The 16,829-nt window shown below is 35.6% G+C and overlaps 1 protein-coding gene across 2 annotated transcripts in view; it reads right to left on the bottom strand.

The window, feature by feature from the left end:
• Positions 1-16,516, bottom strand: part of LOC138698565 (zinc transporter ZIP1-like) — a 68,010-nt gene extending 51,494 nt beyond the window's left edge. Inside the window, exons 1-2 of one of the 2 annotated variants that reach the window (XM_069824576.1) lie at positions 16,279-16,516; positions 8,848-10,202 (exon numbers count right to left, since the gene is read on the bottom strand). In XM_069824576.1, coding sequence (XP_069680677.1) covers positions 8,848-9,961 — 1,114 coding nt within the window. In that variant the 5' untranslated portion in view covers positions 9,962-10,202; positions 16,279-16,516. Of the gene's footprint in view, positions 1-8,847; positions 10,203-16,134; positions 16,256-16,278 lie in introns of those variants that run through there. The other variant, XM_069824577.1, reaches the window with a different exon arrangement.
• Positions 16,517-16,829: the final 313 nt, after the last annotated feature.

Raw genomic sequence — 16,829 nt, 5'->3', positions numbered from 1 at the left:
TCAATGAAAAATAGCCTACCAGACATTTTGAAAGTTATTTGCTTCCATAGGGGAGAGTCGGGTAGTATCGGACATCGGGTAGTATCGGACAGTGCGTTTCTTTCATCTACCACCATATGGTAGTACCTGAATGACATGGTTACGTTTCTGTATGCGACATCACAGAAACGTAACCATGTCAATCAGGTACTATCATCGTGTGGTAGATGAAAGAAACTCACTGTCCGATATTACCCGATGTCCGATACTACCCGACTCTCCCCTAATAGTGAAACATACTTCCTCTGAATGTTGTTTTATGCCAAAGACTTTTCCTTGAACCTATCCATCATCAGTTCTTGAGTTTCAACGCGAAAACGCAAATAACAATGTTAGGATGATCAGCGAGTTTTTCATGTGGGAGTAATGCAGTAGCTATTTCAGGTCATTGAGGATTGTAGGTGAGAGTTAAGAAAATTTCAGGTTCGATTAAACCAAAGAAATATGAAATTAATTTTGATCTAGTTTCAAGACACGGCTAAAATAGGAAGCACGACTCATTACTACCTAGGAAAATTAGAGATTCACACATAAATATCTAAATCTCAGTGCCATTAAATATATGAAAAAGACGTACATAACTTGATTAATAACTATAAAAATATTTCATTTTAATAACAATATTCTTACCTTATGTAAGTTTTATAGCTTTCAGTAACATTATATATAGAGCTCTGTTATTCAATAAATTATAGAAATGAAGATCTAATTTAAAATATTCTTTCCCCAAAAGGTTTCACTTTCACATCATCAATATAGCATTAATGTGTGTAATTAGTGACAAATAGGTCTACTCACATAATTGCATTAACTACAATAATATTTAATTTTTAATGGTAATAATGTCATCAAACATTCTTAAGTTTTGTAGTTCTTAATAGCCAATACACAGCTGTACTCGGGAAACTACAGACAAGAGAATCAGACCTGTAAATTATTTTTTATACGTTATCAGAAAATTACACAAATGAAGATCGACATATTGATGTCAGAGAATCTGAGCCATCTGAACTCGAAATATGTCAGCAATCCTGCAGATCGTAGCCTTCGTGTGATATTGTTTATTTTAGTGTGTTTGTGTTTTGTTTTTTTTTTTCTGAAAAGCCATTATTTCCCAAAACTGACAACAGATGGATTTTGGAAAGTAGGAAATTGATGTACGAAAATTGACATTTCACTGAAAACTACTATTTTTCTGAAACAATTTGGGTTCCAAGCTTCAAAATCACGGGTCATTCATTAACATCCGTTCAGCCGTTTTCCCGTAATTTCCATCACCAGTTCAAATTATATATATATATATATATAGTTCAAATTATATTCTATTTTGCAATGGTATATATTGAATGCGTGAACTGTAGGTACGTATTTTGAAAACGTACATAGCCTAGCCTTCATACGGAAAAAAAAATCGTATGACACAAGAAGAGATAACTTTAGACGTAAATTACCTGACCGCCCAGTTCCGTGTAGAAAAACAATACTAGTGAATAGGTTTAATGAAACAGATTCTGTGAGTAGGTTTAGTGAATTACACATCACATAAGTTGAGCAATACTTCCAGCGGTTACTGTATGGAGGGTGAGTACCAAATGTTATTAATATAACACAGTACGTAAGTGACAGAGAATAGATAAGATTAGTTATTACATTAATTCCTCGTGGAGTGAAATCGAGTAGATGCACGCGTTCAGTTGTATGACAGATAAGAGGTTTCCAAGTCGCTTAATCTGTAATCCCATCAATCTTATCTGCCTCAGCTGTTTCTATCTATATGAATATTCTTGAATCTCGTACACCAGACAGTCAACATCTTGTCTGCTGTATAATTTGTATGAACCTTTTGAAGACTATCACATTGTCATAATTTAGCGAACTTTGTAAGATCTGTTTACGATACCACTCAACAGATCCTGAGAGATAACATCAGGAGTGAGGCATGTGTTTTCCATATGAAAAGCGTAGACTGCGAATACTTTGATGCTGAGGGTATAGAGTTCGAGAATCTTCATGGTAATAGAGGTTAAGGGTGTTTGAGAATAAGGAGCTTAGGAAAACCTTTGGGGCTAAGATAGATGAAGTTATACGAGAATGGAGAAAGTTACACAACGCAGATTTGCACGCATTATATTCTTCATCTAACATAATTTACGAATATTAAATTCAGACGTTTGAGATGGGCAGGGCATGTAGCACATATGAGTGAAACCAGAAATGCATATAAAGTGTTAATTGGGAGACCGGAGAGAAAAAGACTTTGGGTCCACACCTGTGTAGTAACGGTCAGCGCGTCTGGCCGCGAAACCAGGTGGCCCGGGTTCGAATCCCGGTCGGGGCAAGTTACCTGGTTGAGGTTTTTTCCGGGGTTTTCCCTCAACCCAATACGAGCAAATGCTGGGTAACTTTCAGTGCTGGACCCCGGACTCATTTCACCGGCATTATCACCTTCATATCATTCAGACGCTAAATAACCTAGATGTTGATACAGCGTCGTAAAATAACCCAATAAAATTAAAAAAAAAAGACTTTGGGAAGGCCGAGACGTATATGGGAGAATAATGTTAAATTGGATTTTGGGGAGGTGGGATATGATGATAAAGGCTGGATTAATCTTGCTCAGGATAGGGACCAATGGCGGGCTTATGTGAGGGCAGCAGTGAACCTACCGGTTCTTAAAAATCATTCGTAAGTAATTTTTATTATTACAAAAGACCAGTTTTGAGTTTTCTTCATATAAAAGGAAATCGAAAATGGATATGTCACCGTCATCTTCACGCAATAGCGATGAACACTAATCAGTGACTAAGAAAATCTTCATTATTTTCTGTTTGAGTGTAAATCAGGATTAGCATTGCATTATGAAAGTAAGTACCTCTCTTCCTCCACTATTCCAGACGTACGAGAAATCGTCCAGAAGTAAAGTCCCGTATAGAAAAAGTTATGAACGTTAGTAGCATTAAGAGAAAAAATACAAAGTGCAGAAATGAAATTCATGAGAAGCACGAAGCCATTTTATACAAGTTTAATCTTGATAAAAAGTGGCCGGGGTTTCAGGAAATTCCTATAATTGTGTGTAACTTTATATACAGGAATTAGGATAAATAAAGAACTGTTTTTGAGCCATACATAATATAAACACACTAGAATATCCTGTAAATATTCTATTTGATAAACATTCTACACAACTTATAAAATACGCACACTGATATTAAAGTTCATTAGTCAACTGATTGTGTATGGAGTTCAGTCGTGGATGGTCATGCATGGCTTAGTTTGGTTGCAATATGTTTGGGAGTATAACGTTGGTAACCACATTAAGAAACTATTTGAGGTTAAGTCTGACAAGCATACTGAAGTAGCCGGTATTGTTCCTCTAAAGGTTTTTTTATGATATTTTCTCAGTTATCGAAGAACAAAGATTTTTCTTAAAGAAGATTGTTCACGAGGATCGGACTTTTTAACAACAATAACATAATAAAACAGTAGCGATCGTCTTTTTTTCTTTCCTAGCAGTAATACCAATCGTATTTCACTACAGTTTAACTTAACCGAGACTCTGTAATACGGCGCATTGCTTTAAACTTTCGGTTACGTTTAACTTCGGTTTAAGTTAATCTTTAGATTAACCCTATTTATAATACCGGGCCTAATTGAGAGGGCGGTAGACCTAAACTTTCGCTGCCAAAAGTTTCGGTAACTTTCGAGCATTGTGTAATATGAGTTTTGTACGCTATAATTATTGGTTTTACCCCATTAACTTCTACTGCAACAAAATGATCAAAGTTGATGATATCAAAGCGTATCTTCTTGCTAATATAATATTCACGAGGCTGTCGTGATAAGGGTTCCGCAATACGCTGGGAAGATCAGGTTTTGAAATCCTGAAGAAAATATTTTCTGACTCACGGAGTTGAAAAACACGAGTATCGTACCATCTGAAGTTTAGGATGATGAAAGGTAATTTCGCTCCTGAATTCTTGTTTTTCAGAGTATTTTTTTAATACTGATGCTATATTCTTCGTGTATTCATCAAGACACGCTATTTCACATCCCTCTCTTTTCATTAGTGGTTTATTGTCAAGGCCGATGATAAGAGTGGATGGAATTCTGCGGTCTTGTTCCCAACGAGGCTTGTGAGTAATTAGCAGAGATAAATTAGATAAAAAGTACACTTGTCTGGGTACTCTACTGTACTTGAGTAGTAAATTGGCTGGGTCACTGGCTAAGAAGAAACTGCCTACTGAAGGACGCGCTGGAAGGAATATTGAACGGGGAAAAAAAGGTTCGAGACAGAAGAAGATATCAGATAATAATGAACATTAAGATATATGAATCGTATGCGGAGACCACAAGAAAGGAAAAAAAATTGAGAATGCTGGGTTTGCAGTGAAGGACCTGCCTATGACATATAGCTATGAATGAATGAATATGATTCGTAGCTTCCCAAATAATCGCTTCTCGTATTAATTTTAATGTTAATGGGATCAATATTATGCTATAGCTTATTTCTAACGATATTTAAAAAAAATCATTTGTTGCTAAAAAGATGTTCAAAATAGGGAGTGAATCGAATTCTCCAATGCCAACTCGGTGAGACACAAATTTAATTTCTTTATCGTTGCTTCGATCTAATTCTGAATGATAACACTGTTCAAGTCTGAACCTGAAGACTGAAATTTAGAGAATTTAAAAGCTAAAATTGGTGTATAGGTACGTAATACATGCAAGCCAAGAGAAATGCCTCGGGCAATATCATTCCTGTTAAATTCTGTGCCTGGATGCTCTCAGATAAAAAAAATCCAACAAGCTGTAAAATCTGAGAACATGACAAAATTAAACTTAATTAAAATACTATTTGAAAACATTTTTCTGTTCCGCGGACTCAACGGTTCCAAGGGTGAACGGCTATGTAGTCCAAGCACCTACGCCTATGGGATCCTGTGTCAATATAGCTTGTGTTCTTTCCAAAACTTCCAACCCGATTTTGACAGAAAACACGTCGATTTAGTTCAACGCAGCTGATTGAATTTTGTGTTCCACCCTTTTATCTTCCAACCCCACTTCGGAATTATAAATTGCGCCTCCTATCTTCAGACACATAATGTTAAAGGGAATGATAAACCGTATCGGACTTAAAAGAAAAATAAATAAATAATAACAATAAAAATAAATAATAATAATAATAATACTGATACTGGCTTTTAAGGAACCCGGAGGTTCATTGCCGCCCTCACATAAGCCCCCCATTGATCCCTATCCTGAGGAAGATTAATCCATACTCTGTCATCATATCCCACCTCCCTCAAATCCATTTTAATATTATCTTCCCATTTACGTCTCGGCCCCCCTAGAGGTATTTTTCCCTCCGGCCTCCCAACTAACACTCTATATGCATTTCTGGATTCGTCCATACTTGCTACATGCCCCGTCCATCTCAAACGTCTGGATTTTATGTTCCTAATTATGTCAGGTGAAGAATACAATTCGTACAGTTCTGTGTTGTGTAACTTTCTCCATTCTCCTGTAACATCATCCCTCTTAGCCCCAAATATTTTCCTAAGAACCTTATTCTCAAACACCCTTAACCTATGTTCCTCTCTCGAAGTGAGAGTCCGAGTTTCACAACCATAAAGAACAACCGGTAATATAACTGTTTTATAAATTCTAACTTTCAGATTTTTGGACAGCAGACTGGATGATAAAAGCTTCTCAACCGAATAATAACAGGCATTTCCCATATTTATTCTGTGTTTAATTTCCTCCCGAGTATCATTTATATTTGTTATTGTTGTTCCAAGATATTTGAACTTCCCCACCTCTTCAAAAGATAAATTCCAATTTTTATATTTCCATTTCGTACAATATTCTGGTCACTAGACATAATCATGTACTTTGTCTTTTCGGGATTTACTTCCAAACCTATCTCTTTACTTTCTTCCAGTAAAATTCCCTAATCGTTTGTGGATTTTCTCCTGACATATTCACGTCATCCACACCTAGACAAGAAGCTGATGTAATCCGTTCAATTCCAAACCCTCTCTGTTATCCTGGACTTTCCTAATGGCATACTCTAGAGCAAAGTTAAAAAGTAAAGGTGATAGTGCATCTCCTTGCTTTGGCCTACAGTGAATTGGAAACGCATCTGACAGAAACTGACCTATACGAACTCTGCTGTACGTTTCACTGAGACACATTTTAATTAATCGAACTATAATAATAATAATAATAATAATAATAATAATTTGGTCCAATTTCTGAGATAGTCAGAAACTAATCATTTAATGGATTGAAGCTTAGTTGATATTAGACCTATTTTGAAGATACTGTGCTATCACTCTATCGAGCGAATTTGGGCAGACGGTAACGTTTGTGACTCGCATTCGGGAGGTCTCGGGTTCAAACCCCTTGGCCGGCCAATCTGATTGGGGTTTTTCATGGTTTCCTTCAGTCACAAAGGTAATTGCCGGATTTTAAATTTGCATACCATGATTCATCACCGCCTCAATGACCAGTATCATAAACATTAATCAAAATCTAAAATCAGTTACATGAACACAAGCCATCTACAACACACAATAGAAACAGGAACTCAATTGTAACAATGGCCTACTAATATACCCACAGATCTAACACGCGATCAATGGATGTATAAATAAACTTAACAAAAAGAGTGGTATTACTGTGTATAGTAGAAAACAAATCTATTTTGTTGGTATGACTGGAGTTCCTGTTATCATGGATTTTTTTCTGTTAAGTTTATTTATACACGTTTTAACATCTGTGGTAATATCGCGTGTTTTTTTTTTCCTTCGATCTGTGGGTATACCAGTAGGCCGTGGTTACTATTGTTGAGTTCCTATTTCTATTGCGTTGCAGATGGCTTGTGTTGATGTAACTCATTTTAGGCTTTTGATTAACGTTTATGATAATGGTGATTGAGGTGATTAATCATGCATGGTATGTAAATTTCCAGCTTGGCATTTGCCTTTGTGACTAATGGAAATCAAGAAAAACCCCAGTGAGACTGACTGACCGCGAGGTTTGAACCGGGACTTCCCGAATGCAAGTCTCAAACTCTACCATCTGAGCTAACTTGCTCGGATCGTGGAATATCCCGGAGGCTTTTGTTCGTTTCTATTTTGTTAAGTCTATTTTTACAAACTGAAGTCATATCGCGTACGTAGGATCTTTGGATATTTATCAGTAGGCCGCGAAATATTGTTGTGTCCGTTTTTATTGTTATTTGTTATAAATGACTTATATTCATTTTTAACCCCTGTAATCATATTGTTGTTATTGAATAAATGATTGGTGAACGGATTTTTTTGGGGGGGGGGGAATGTATCGTCCCTTTAAGGGGTTAAGTACAGCTTACAGCTTAAAAAGTTTTGGAAACATTCAACATTTTTTTCCTCCATTACTGTATCTTGTACAATAGTGAAAATTGGTATGTGTAAAACACTGTCCTTCTGCTATATGAAAAAAATATTTGTACGGTTAAAAAAATTACTCATATATTTTTTTTTTCAAAATTGAAAATGGTGGCAGTTCACTGTGCAGTGATGAAGCGCTTCCCTCACAACTCATAAACCTGTTAACTTTTTCATGTTCTCTCTCTTTTATTTTATTGCTGAAACTCATATTTACAATATCATGTTCTTTCAACTACATTCCTTAAAAAATAATATTTTTTTTGTCCACTTACTTACTTACTTACTGACTTTTAAGGAACCCGGAGGTTAATTGCCGCCCTCACATAAGCCCGCCATTGGTCCCTATCCTGAGCAAGATTAATCCATTCTCTATCATCATAACCCACCTCCCTCAAATTCATTTTAATATCATCTTCCCATCTACGTCTCGGCCTCCCTTAAAAATATTGGTATCATAACTAAAAACGCTATAATTATACATAAATAAAATAAATTATTAATATAAAAATTGTTGATGCTCCAGCATGAGCAATACCTCTTGCTAGTGGTGGGTATACTGTTCACCCTGAAAGATTCGTAACAAGCTGTTTTTTACGGTGATGGGTTGTTAGCCCTTCGCCCAACCCCCAAGCTGGAGGAAACCCCTCATCGGCTGTCCACGACTGCTTATTCAATATATTCACAGCTACCCTCCATATCTGGAGGCCGTCTCCTCGATCCGCAACCTGAGGACGCGCCATGCCGTGGTGATAGGGACCCACAATACATGGTTTTTATTTTGTGTTAGAAGAAAATACTGATATTTGACCATTTTTAAAAGAATATATTTTTATTACACAATCTATCAAAGGTAGAGGAGTGATCTTGCATCATATTGTTGATATTACATGTATAAATAACATGTAAAAATACACACAAAAAATTTCATCACAGAATGTTGTATAGTTTTTTTAGTTATTTGGGAAACGCTTCATCACTGCACAGCGAACTGAAGTTTGAAAAGAATGCAAATAATTGTTTTTAAATCGTATATTTTTTCATATAGTAGAAGAACAGTGTTTTACACATACCAATTTTCACTATTGTACAAGATACAGTAATGGAGGGAAAAAATGTTGAATATTTCCAAAATTTTACTGCTGTAAGCTGTACCTAACCCCTTAAAATGATGTATCTAGGTGCAATTTTAATTTAAAAAATATGGGTTGAGGAAGAAGGGATGGAACAGAAAATTTAATCAGCAGTGGTTTTGAACTTCTCCCTCGAAAATTACATCTTTTTTTTTTTTTTACTCTGCCATGCATATGTTAAGTGAGAAGTTTTGAAATGAACACACGGTATGAGTACATAATTAATGAAAGCATATCTGACTCACCAGCGATAAGAAGTCCGAACATGATTCCGAAGCCAGTCATGATGGCGAGAAGCTGGAAGAGTCCGGACTGCTTGTTGGCCCTCTCCCTCTGGAGCACCTCGAAGAACACCACGTACAGCAGCGTTCCCGTCGCCATCCCTTGCAGAATCGCGTTGGGAGCTCCTCCTTCCACAGATTCCGCAGCACTTTCACTGAGTCCTATGCCGATACCAATACCGATGGGCGACACGAGGGCGAAAGTTGAGATGTAGATCACGGTGAGCATTAACCTCGTCCTGGAGCTCACGAGTTCGATGCCCACGCAGAAGGCTATCACAAGCTTGTGTGCCGATACAGCTCCCAACATGTACCACACAAAAGAAGTGCTCGTCTGCAGACCTACAGCAAGACCTTCGAAGAGTTCGTGGATGGATAACGCAAGTACGACCAGAAGTCCACGGACTGATGCCACAATGGGGTCGTCCGTGCTCGAGACAGGGATGTGCGAGTGAGGGTGTGGAGGAACCACCATTCGAACCTCGTCGTAACCCTGGCCACTCTTGTTTATTTCGTCTGTTGATAAAGTTATAGGATAATCGTGGAGAACTTTCTGTGATGAAGTATCGTCAGATCTTGCCGGTATATCAGCAGCGCCATCTTGCTCGTTTTCTTTATTTCCTGAGCATTTTCTTACACTAAAACTCCTGTGTATTACATTATCAATTTTTGAGACTCCTTTAGATTTCTCTCGCCTGTGTAAATAGAGATGAACAAATTCTTCGACTAGATACATCGTGAAAAATCCGCAGCACATCACGAGTTCAGGGAGGTGAAAACTTGTCTTTGAAATCTTTTCTTCTCCCTGCAGATCTTCTATGCTTTCCCTCACTTCGGGTAACATATGGAGGAATGTTGTACACAGCAATGCGCCTCCTCCAAAGCAAAGCATCAGAGATAATATTGTACGAGATTTTCTGGAAGTCTGCATGACTCCGTCTACAGTCCTGTTCCACTCCAGCCACGAAGATAACTTTGTGGGGAGCATGCCTAACAAAAAGGTTGCCAGGCTCAAGACAACCATCGCTACAACTTTCGCAAGCACGATACCTTCATCGTCTCCATGCTCGTGTTCCATGTTGGCCTTGGAGAGGATTCCGACAGCTGTTGATAATGCCAGGTGCAAAAATTGATGTTATCTGATACTCAGATATGCTGATAATTCCCCCTGCTGCACTCTTTTCGACGCTAGATGGTGTTGGAGTGATGTGAGGATGATGAAGCCTTCACGGTATTTCTTAAAGAGTACTGACGCTACGTAAAAGTTATCGCTTGGAATTCCCACGCATGCGCAGTACGGTATTGCTTTTCTTCTTATCCTGAAAAGGTAAAACCGATTGGTTATTGTTTATCACATGGTTTTGTCTTACCAACAGGATAAATATATCAGATGATGAAATAAAATATTTCTACATTACGCAGAAGTGTTCAAATGAACAATGTCATTGGCATTGTCAGTGGAGAACTGGGGAAGGAACATTAGGTCCTTAGCAAGGGAAATTGAGGCTGAGAAAAAGTGTTTAAGTAAGCTTCACACCTATTTAAATGAACGATTAGAGTTCAGAATAACACAAACCAAACCAAAGTTACGTCACGGCGAACAGATGTATTATAGGCGCCAATTTCCTGATTGGTTGAATGGTATGAATGTTACTCTCGATATGTATTGTCGTTATAATCGATATAAAATGCATTACCAACTTAATCTACTTGCTGAATTTAATTTAATGTCTCTTGGAAGTCGTAGATTACTTGCTCAACAACTTTTATTATATAAAATATTCAACGGTCTACTGGATAATAGCGAAATATTATCACAAATCCAGATTAACGCTAGAACATCATATTTAAGAAATCGTCAATTGTTATATTATAAATATCAAACACTTCATCACTTAAAAATTCACCAGTGTTAAAAATGTGTTCAATTTTCAATGAAATATGTAAAACAAGGGATCTAGATTTCTGCATTTCTTACATGGAATACAAACATTTTCTTATTAACATACTGAAGGTAGTTGATTTTATATAATATTGCTATTTGTTACTCTGTAATTTGCCAATTATAGCTACATTTTACATTTTTGGCTATGATATCTATATTTAACTATTTTTCATTTATTTTATTTTGTATTTTTCATTTCTATCTATATCTGTATCTTTTACTTAGGTAGATATATTTGCCTGTTTTTTTTTTTTTTTTTCTTTTCTCATTTTCCATTTTAATTTGTATTTACACTTGTATCTGTTTCATCTCTTTTTTCATGTTATCTATGTTTTTTTTTTGTAAACGAATATCTGTCCTGTCTATTGTAATTTGGGCTTTGCCCTATTATAGGCATAAATAAATAAATAAATAAATAAATAAATAATTAATTAACAGTCAGTTTTATATTGTTGACTTGTACTTCAAAATGGAAATAACGGCAGTAATGGTAAAATTTATTTTCCCTGGACCAAAACTATAATACAAACTGACTAAATCGCATCTAGTAACAAACTATTTAAATTCCTATTATTTAATTTTTTTAATTTGGTAGCATTTAATGCTTATCGAATACTAAAAACGCTAACCGAACCATCACTTCCGCTGATCTTTTTTTTTTTTTTTTTTTTTTGCATATATTGTGTGATGGGTGGCCCCTATAATGCATCTATTCCGAAAATTCCATATATTTTTGTCCTTTGACCCCAGGGAATTATATTTGAATGCAGTGAAGTTCAGTTATTACTTGAATTTGTACCTCAAATTGCAGACAGATCCTCAACAAATAATGCATGCTCTATAGGTCAAAATAATCTAAGGCCGAAGATTCTTTCAAAGTTTTTGGTCTAGGGCAATGTATTTCAATGCAATAAAGGTAAGTTATTTCTTAAATTTGTGTCCTGGAACAAAGAACAAAAAAGCAGTAGAATTGTCTGTACATAGTACATGGACACTTCTATCAATTTACCCCCAAAAATATGTAATGTTCTATACGAAATAATTTAGCACTTTCTGTTGATATTACCTTTGTCGCTCACTGTTATATTTACTAACGTCTTAATATACCACCAAACACTGTTGGCAATGATAGAAATTTCATACTTTTTCCACGTGATTTTAGTTCTATTTCTGTAAAGACATTAAGATGAATATATTATGACATTACCAAGATATCGTCCACACCTGTGGAGTAACGGTCAGCGCGTCTGGCCGCGAAACCAGGTGGCCCGGGTTCGAATCCCGGTCGGGGCAAGTTACCTGGTTGAGGTTTTTTCCGGGGTTTTCCCTCAACCCAATACGAGCAAATGCTGGGTAACTTTCGGTGCTGGACCCCGGACTCATTTCACCGGCATTATCACCTTCATATCATTCAGACGCTAGATAACCTAGATGTTGATACAGCGTCGTAAAATAACCCAATAAAATAAAAATTACCAAGATATCGCATTCAACTACAGTAGCGCCATACCTACGTGTGAGTCGTGTATCACAGTACAGTTCATCACTCTTACACTTAAAGTTCACAATTTCTTTCACGTAACATAATATGTTAAATATTAACACTTCTTGTAGAAATTTCACAGCACACTTTCGATCAGTGTTGTATTTCTTTATAAGCATTTTTTTTATTAAACGCTTTGAAAACAAGATAACATATCAAAACACTTTTCGCTGTAATAATTTGTCGATTTTCAGATCTATTTAAGAATGTTTCTTGCGTTGTAACTAGGGAAATGTTGAAGATTCTCGTCGCATGTTTACCTTTCATATTGCAATGACTTTCTGTTGTTGATTAAAGATGAGCGTAAAATAAGGTCAATGTAGAGTATCCACCGCCCACTGAACGAATATTTCACACTTTTATCACTGCCAATGCTGCGCTATAACCAATTTTCGGCAATCTAATGTAAAAGACTGCCTACAATTATTTGGAAAGTTTCAGAAAAAATATACAAATTCAATTTTCTAACACGATTTTTGTTTTTAAATTAATTTACTGGGAGACATCGTTAGATATAGGCCACTCTTACACTAAACCTGGAGTAATTTAAGCTTATTAATCAGATATGATTCTACTTACTGTTTTTTATATGCTCACCTGTATGTAATTTCTATTTTATACATATTTCATTGTTATTTGCCATCTAAAGATCATTAAGAACGATGAATATTACTTAATACAGCATCTCCTACCTTTCTTCAAATAGTGTTTATATGCCATGTTAATTTTCATTTGTTTTCATAAGTTAACAATGATGCACATTGGGGGCAACATATAAGAAATTATTTTCCTACACAATCCACGCTATATTCACGTTGTTTTGAAATGATTAATCGAAGATGGTTTGCTTATTGTTTATTACACGCACATTTGTATGTAATTTCTATTCCATATTTTTTTCTATCCCAAGTTCATTAAGAATGGTGAATATTATTCATGCTTGTTTCCTGTATTTCTTAAAATAATGTTATGTGGCATGTTAGTTTTTATTTGTCGTTATTTACGTAAAAGTGACGCGCCAAAAAATAAAAACAATTTCGTACTCACTCCACATCCCTATATTCACATTTGTTTTTCAGCGTTTTATTAAAGAATTTACCGGTATTTAAAATACTAATAATTTAGAAACATGTTACATAAATCATCCTTGTGCCAGAAGAGAATGCTCCCTGTACCAAATTATATTAAAGAATGTACCGGTATTTAAAAGACTAATTTAGAAACATGTTACATAAATCATCATTGTGCCAAAAGAGAATGCTCCCTGTACCAAATTATATTAAAGAATGTACCGGTATTTAAAAGACTAATTTAGAAACACGTTACATAAATCATCCTTGTGCCAAAAGAGAATGCTCCCTGGACCAAATTATATTAAAGAATGTACCGGTATTTAAAATACTAATTTAGAAACACGTTACATAAATCATCCTTGTGCCAAAAGAGAATGCTCCCTGTACCAAATTATATTAAAGAATGTACCGGTATTTAAAAGACTAATTTAGAAACACGTTACATAAATCATCCTTGTGCCAAAAGAGAATGCTCCCTGTACCAAATTATATTAAAGAATGTACCAGTATTTAAAAGACTAATTTAGAAACACGTTACATAAATCATCCTTGTGCCAAAAGAGAATGCTCCCTGGACCAAATTATATTAAAGAATGTACCGGTATTTAAAAGACTAATTTAGAAACACGTTGCATAAATCATCCTTGTGCCAAAAGAGAATGCTCCCTGTACCAAATTATATTAAAGAATGTACCGGTATTTAAAAGACTAATTTAGAAACACGTTACATAAATCATCCTTGTGCCAAAAGAGAATGCTCCCTGGACCAAATTATATTAAAGAATGTACCGGTATTTAAAAGACTAATTTAGAAACACGTTACATAAATCATCCTTGTGCCAAAAGAGAATGCTCCCTGTACCAAATTATATTAAAGAATGTACCGGTATTGAAAAGACTAATTTAGAAACACGTTACATAAATCATCCTTGTGCCAAAAGAGAATGCTCCCTGGACCAAATTATCGTATTTTGCAGTGGTCATCAGTACTCGTTGAAATGGGTAATAATAAATAATATAATTATATACAAGTTATACTAAATATGTTTAGGATTAGTGTAAAACTGGCCTATGTCTCCTATAGTAGGCGGGACATCAGCGAATACGGATTATAAAGAATGGACACTTCGCGTCGGTACCTTTGATGTAGCCGGGCTGATTTCAATGACCTTCAAGCCAGCTAGAGCGTGAGATTCTGCTTTCTCCCTAGAGTTGGCGCTGACATCACACCAGCTAGCAGTCGACACAGCGGAAATATAACACATATAATTAATACATCTAGGTACATTATGTACTCAAATAAAATAAATTGGATCCATAAAATAATAAATCCGTCATTAACTGTAATGTCTACACTCTAGAGTTCCTTTATAATGAGAGTTGAGACGTTGACCCCAACAACAATTAAAATATGTAATGATTTGATAGCGCTGAAAATGGAGAAACAAAACTCTTACGAGAAGTAATAGTAATATGCGTTACAAGAGCGGTATGTTGAAGTTTTTATGTTCGAGGAAAAGTTTGAAAAAGCGAAACGTACATTATTTTGTGCGAAGATCGTTTATTACATACCTGAAAGAGGAATTTCTAATTAGTTGGACTGAAATCTCCATCTTGGTTTCTGTGCAATGACGGCAAATTAGCAAAACAAAAATATCTATCTTCAACATTCTTGCTTTAAAATGTTTTCTGTGTTTACTATACTCCAGCAGGCCGTGATATACGTCTGTCTTTTTTTTTCCCCCAGTCTATAAATGCGAACTTAAAACAAACGGTAAGGTTATGTAATGATTTATTTTTCATTTTAATATTTTAACAATATTATTTATATAACATATTGCAGTAATAACATCGGCATCTGAAATCTTGTTGATTTTTTCACGGCTTCCTTAATGTTACTTGCATCACGAATGCAATAAGTTTAGTGGAGTTGTAGAGTTTACTTAATTTTTGCAAATATTTAAAAACAATAATTAACTGTGCAATTTAGGTGAAATTGCAGTGGCAAGTTTCCAATTTATAATTATTACTAGTATATTGAACGTCTCTAAAAATAATATGTTAAAAGCCTAAAGCAGTAAAATCAATATGTCACTTAAGCGGTAAGAAGAGGGAAATTTTTATGTTTGTTAGGTTGGGAACACTGAATGTGGAATTTTACACTTTCCGCGGATTGGTTTTGTGCGGAAACCAAGTAAATACGCACGATCTCGCACAAAATCATATACCTATATTATATTATATACAAATATTAAACGAATTCGATACTTAATTTTATAATGTATTATATTATTTTATAATATAATTTATTATATCTTAAATATAAAATATTATTATTACAACTAGTTTGCCACTGAGAAATAAGGAAAAGCTGTTAACTTGAATTTATTTGAAGCAAAGCGTTACTGAATTATGCAATAAGGTAGGCGATGTTTGGATCCTGTGTCTCAACTCTATTCTCAATTATTATCTTGGCGTATGATCGATTACACTAACCTCTAGCGCTTGAAAGTGGAACTAAACGCTGGCGCACAGAGAAACAAAACACAGAAAAATTTGCTCAGTGTCCATTCTTTATAATCCCTACTCGCTGGGGACATAAGTAACATTCACTTAAAATAAATACACATCAGCTTAACTCACATTACTCACTTTAGTAAATATCCAACAGACTTTACTTGTACACTTACGTATAAACCACATAAAGTTTTACTCATTGTTGCAATTGAAAACTCTTTAAATTGTATTGGGCCTACTGCAAACCACTAAAAATAAAATTTCTCAACATGGAACTTCGTTGATAGCAACGATTGTAAAACAAAAGACTATCTCACCGGCCTTCGTTGTGCCCGTAGTTCAACTGTTTCGTGAGCTCCTCGACTTCACGGCAACGCTGTTGATAAGTTTTATCTTGACTTATTGCACAGAACGACTGTCCAAGGTAGACTAGGCGACGTTAAACTGACCGTCTTCATAAATATTGCTTCCTTCTGCCAAAGTACGTCATAGGAAACCTGTACGCCAGTAACTTCCGTGAAACTTCGAATTCCATTTGCAGCTTAGTGTAGTAGTGCAACAGCATGCTCTAAGGTTACGAAGTAAAATTAGCCGATCTCGTCACAAACTGGGTATTCAACATAGAGAATCAGACGCGGGAAGATGTCTGTACTCTATAGACGGGGAAGTACGACCACGTGCGATGTTGAGTTCAATAAGTGAGTCACGTACTGAATAAACTATGTGGGTGCTAAAACGGCGCAAATCGTGGCACAATCTTGTGGTTTTATACCGAGCGTTTCTCGCTACAGGTTCAAGGTTTCTAGTAAAGCATTGCCTCAAATTACAGTTGTCATAGCTCATTGCAAACTTAGGTTCATACTATACA

Source organism: Periplaneta americana, chromosome 4 (assembly GCF_040183065.1).
Source record: "Periplaneta americana isolate PAMFEO1 chromosome 4, P.americana_PAMFEO1_priV1, whole genome shotgun sequence".
NCBI classification, from domain to species: domain Eukaryota; kingdom Metazoa; phylum Arthropoda; class Insecta; order Blattodea; family Blattidae; genus Periplaneta; species Periplaneta americana.
The sequence above is the reverse complement of the archived record's forward strand: the minus strand, read 5'-3'. Positions and strand labels throughout refer to the sequence as shown.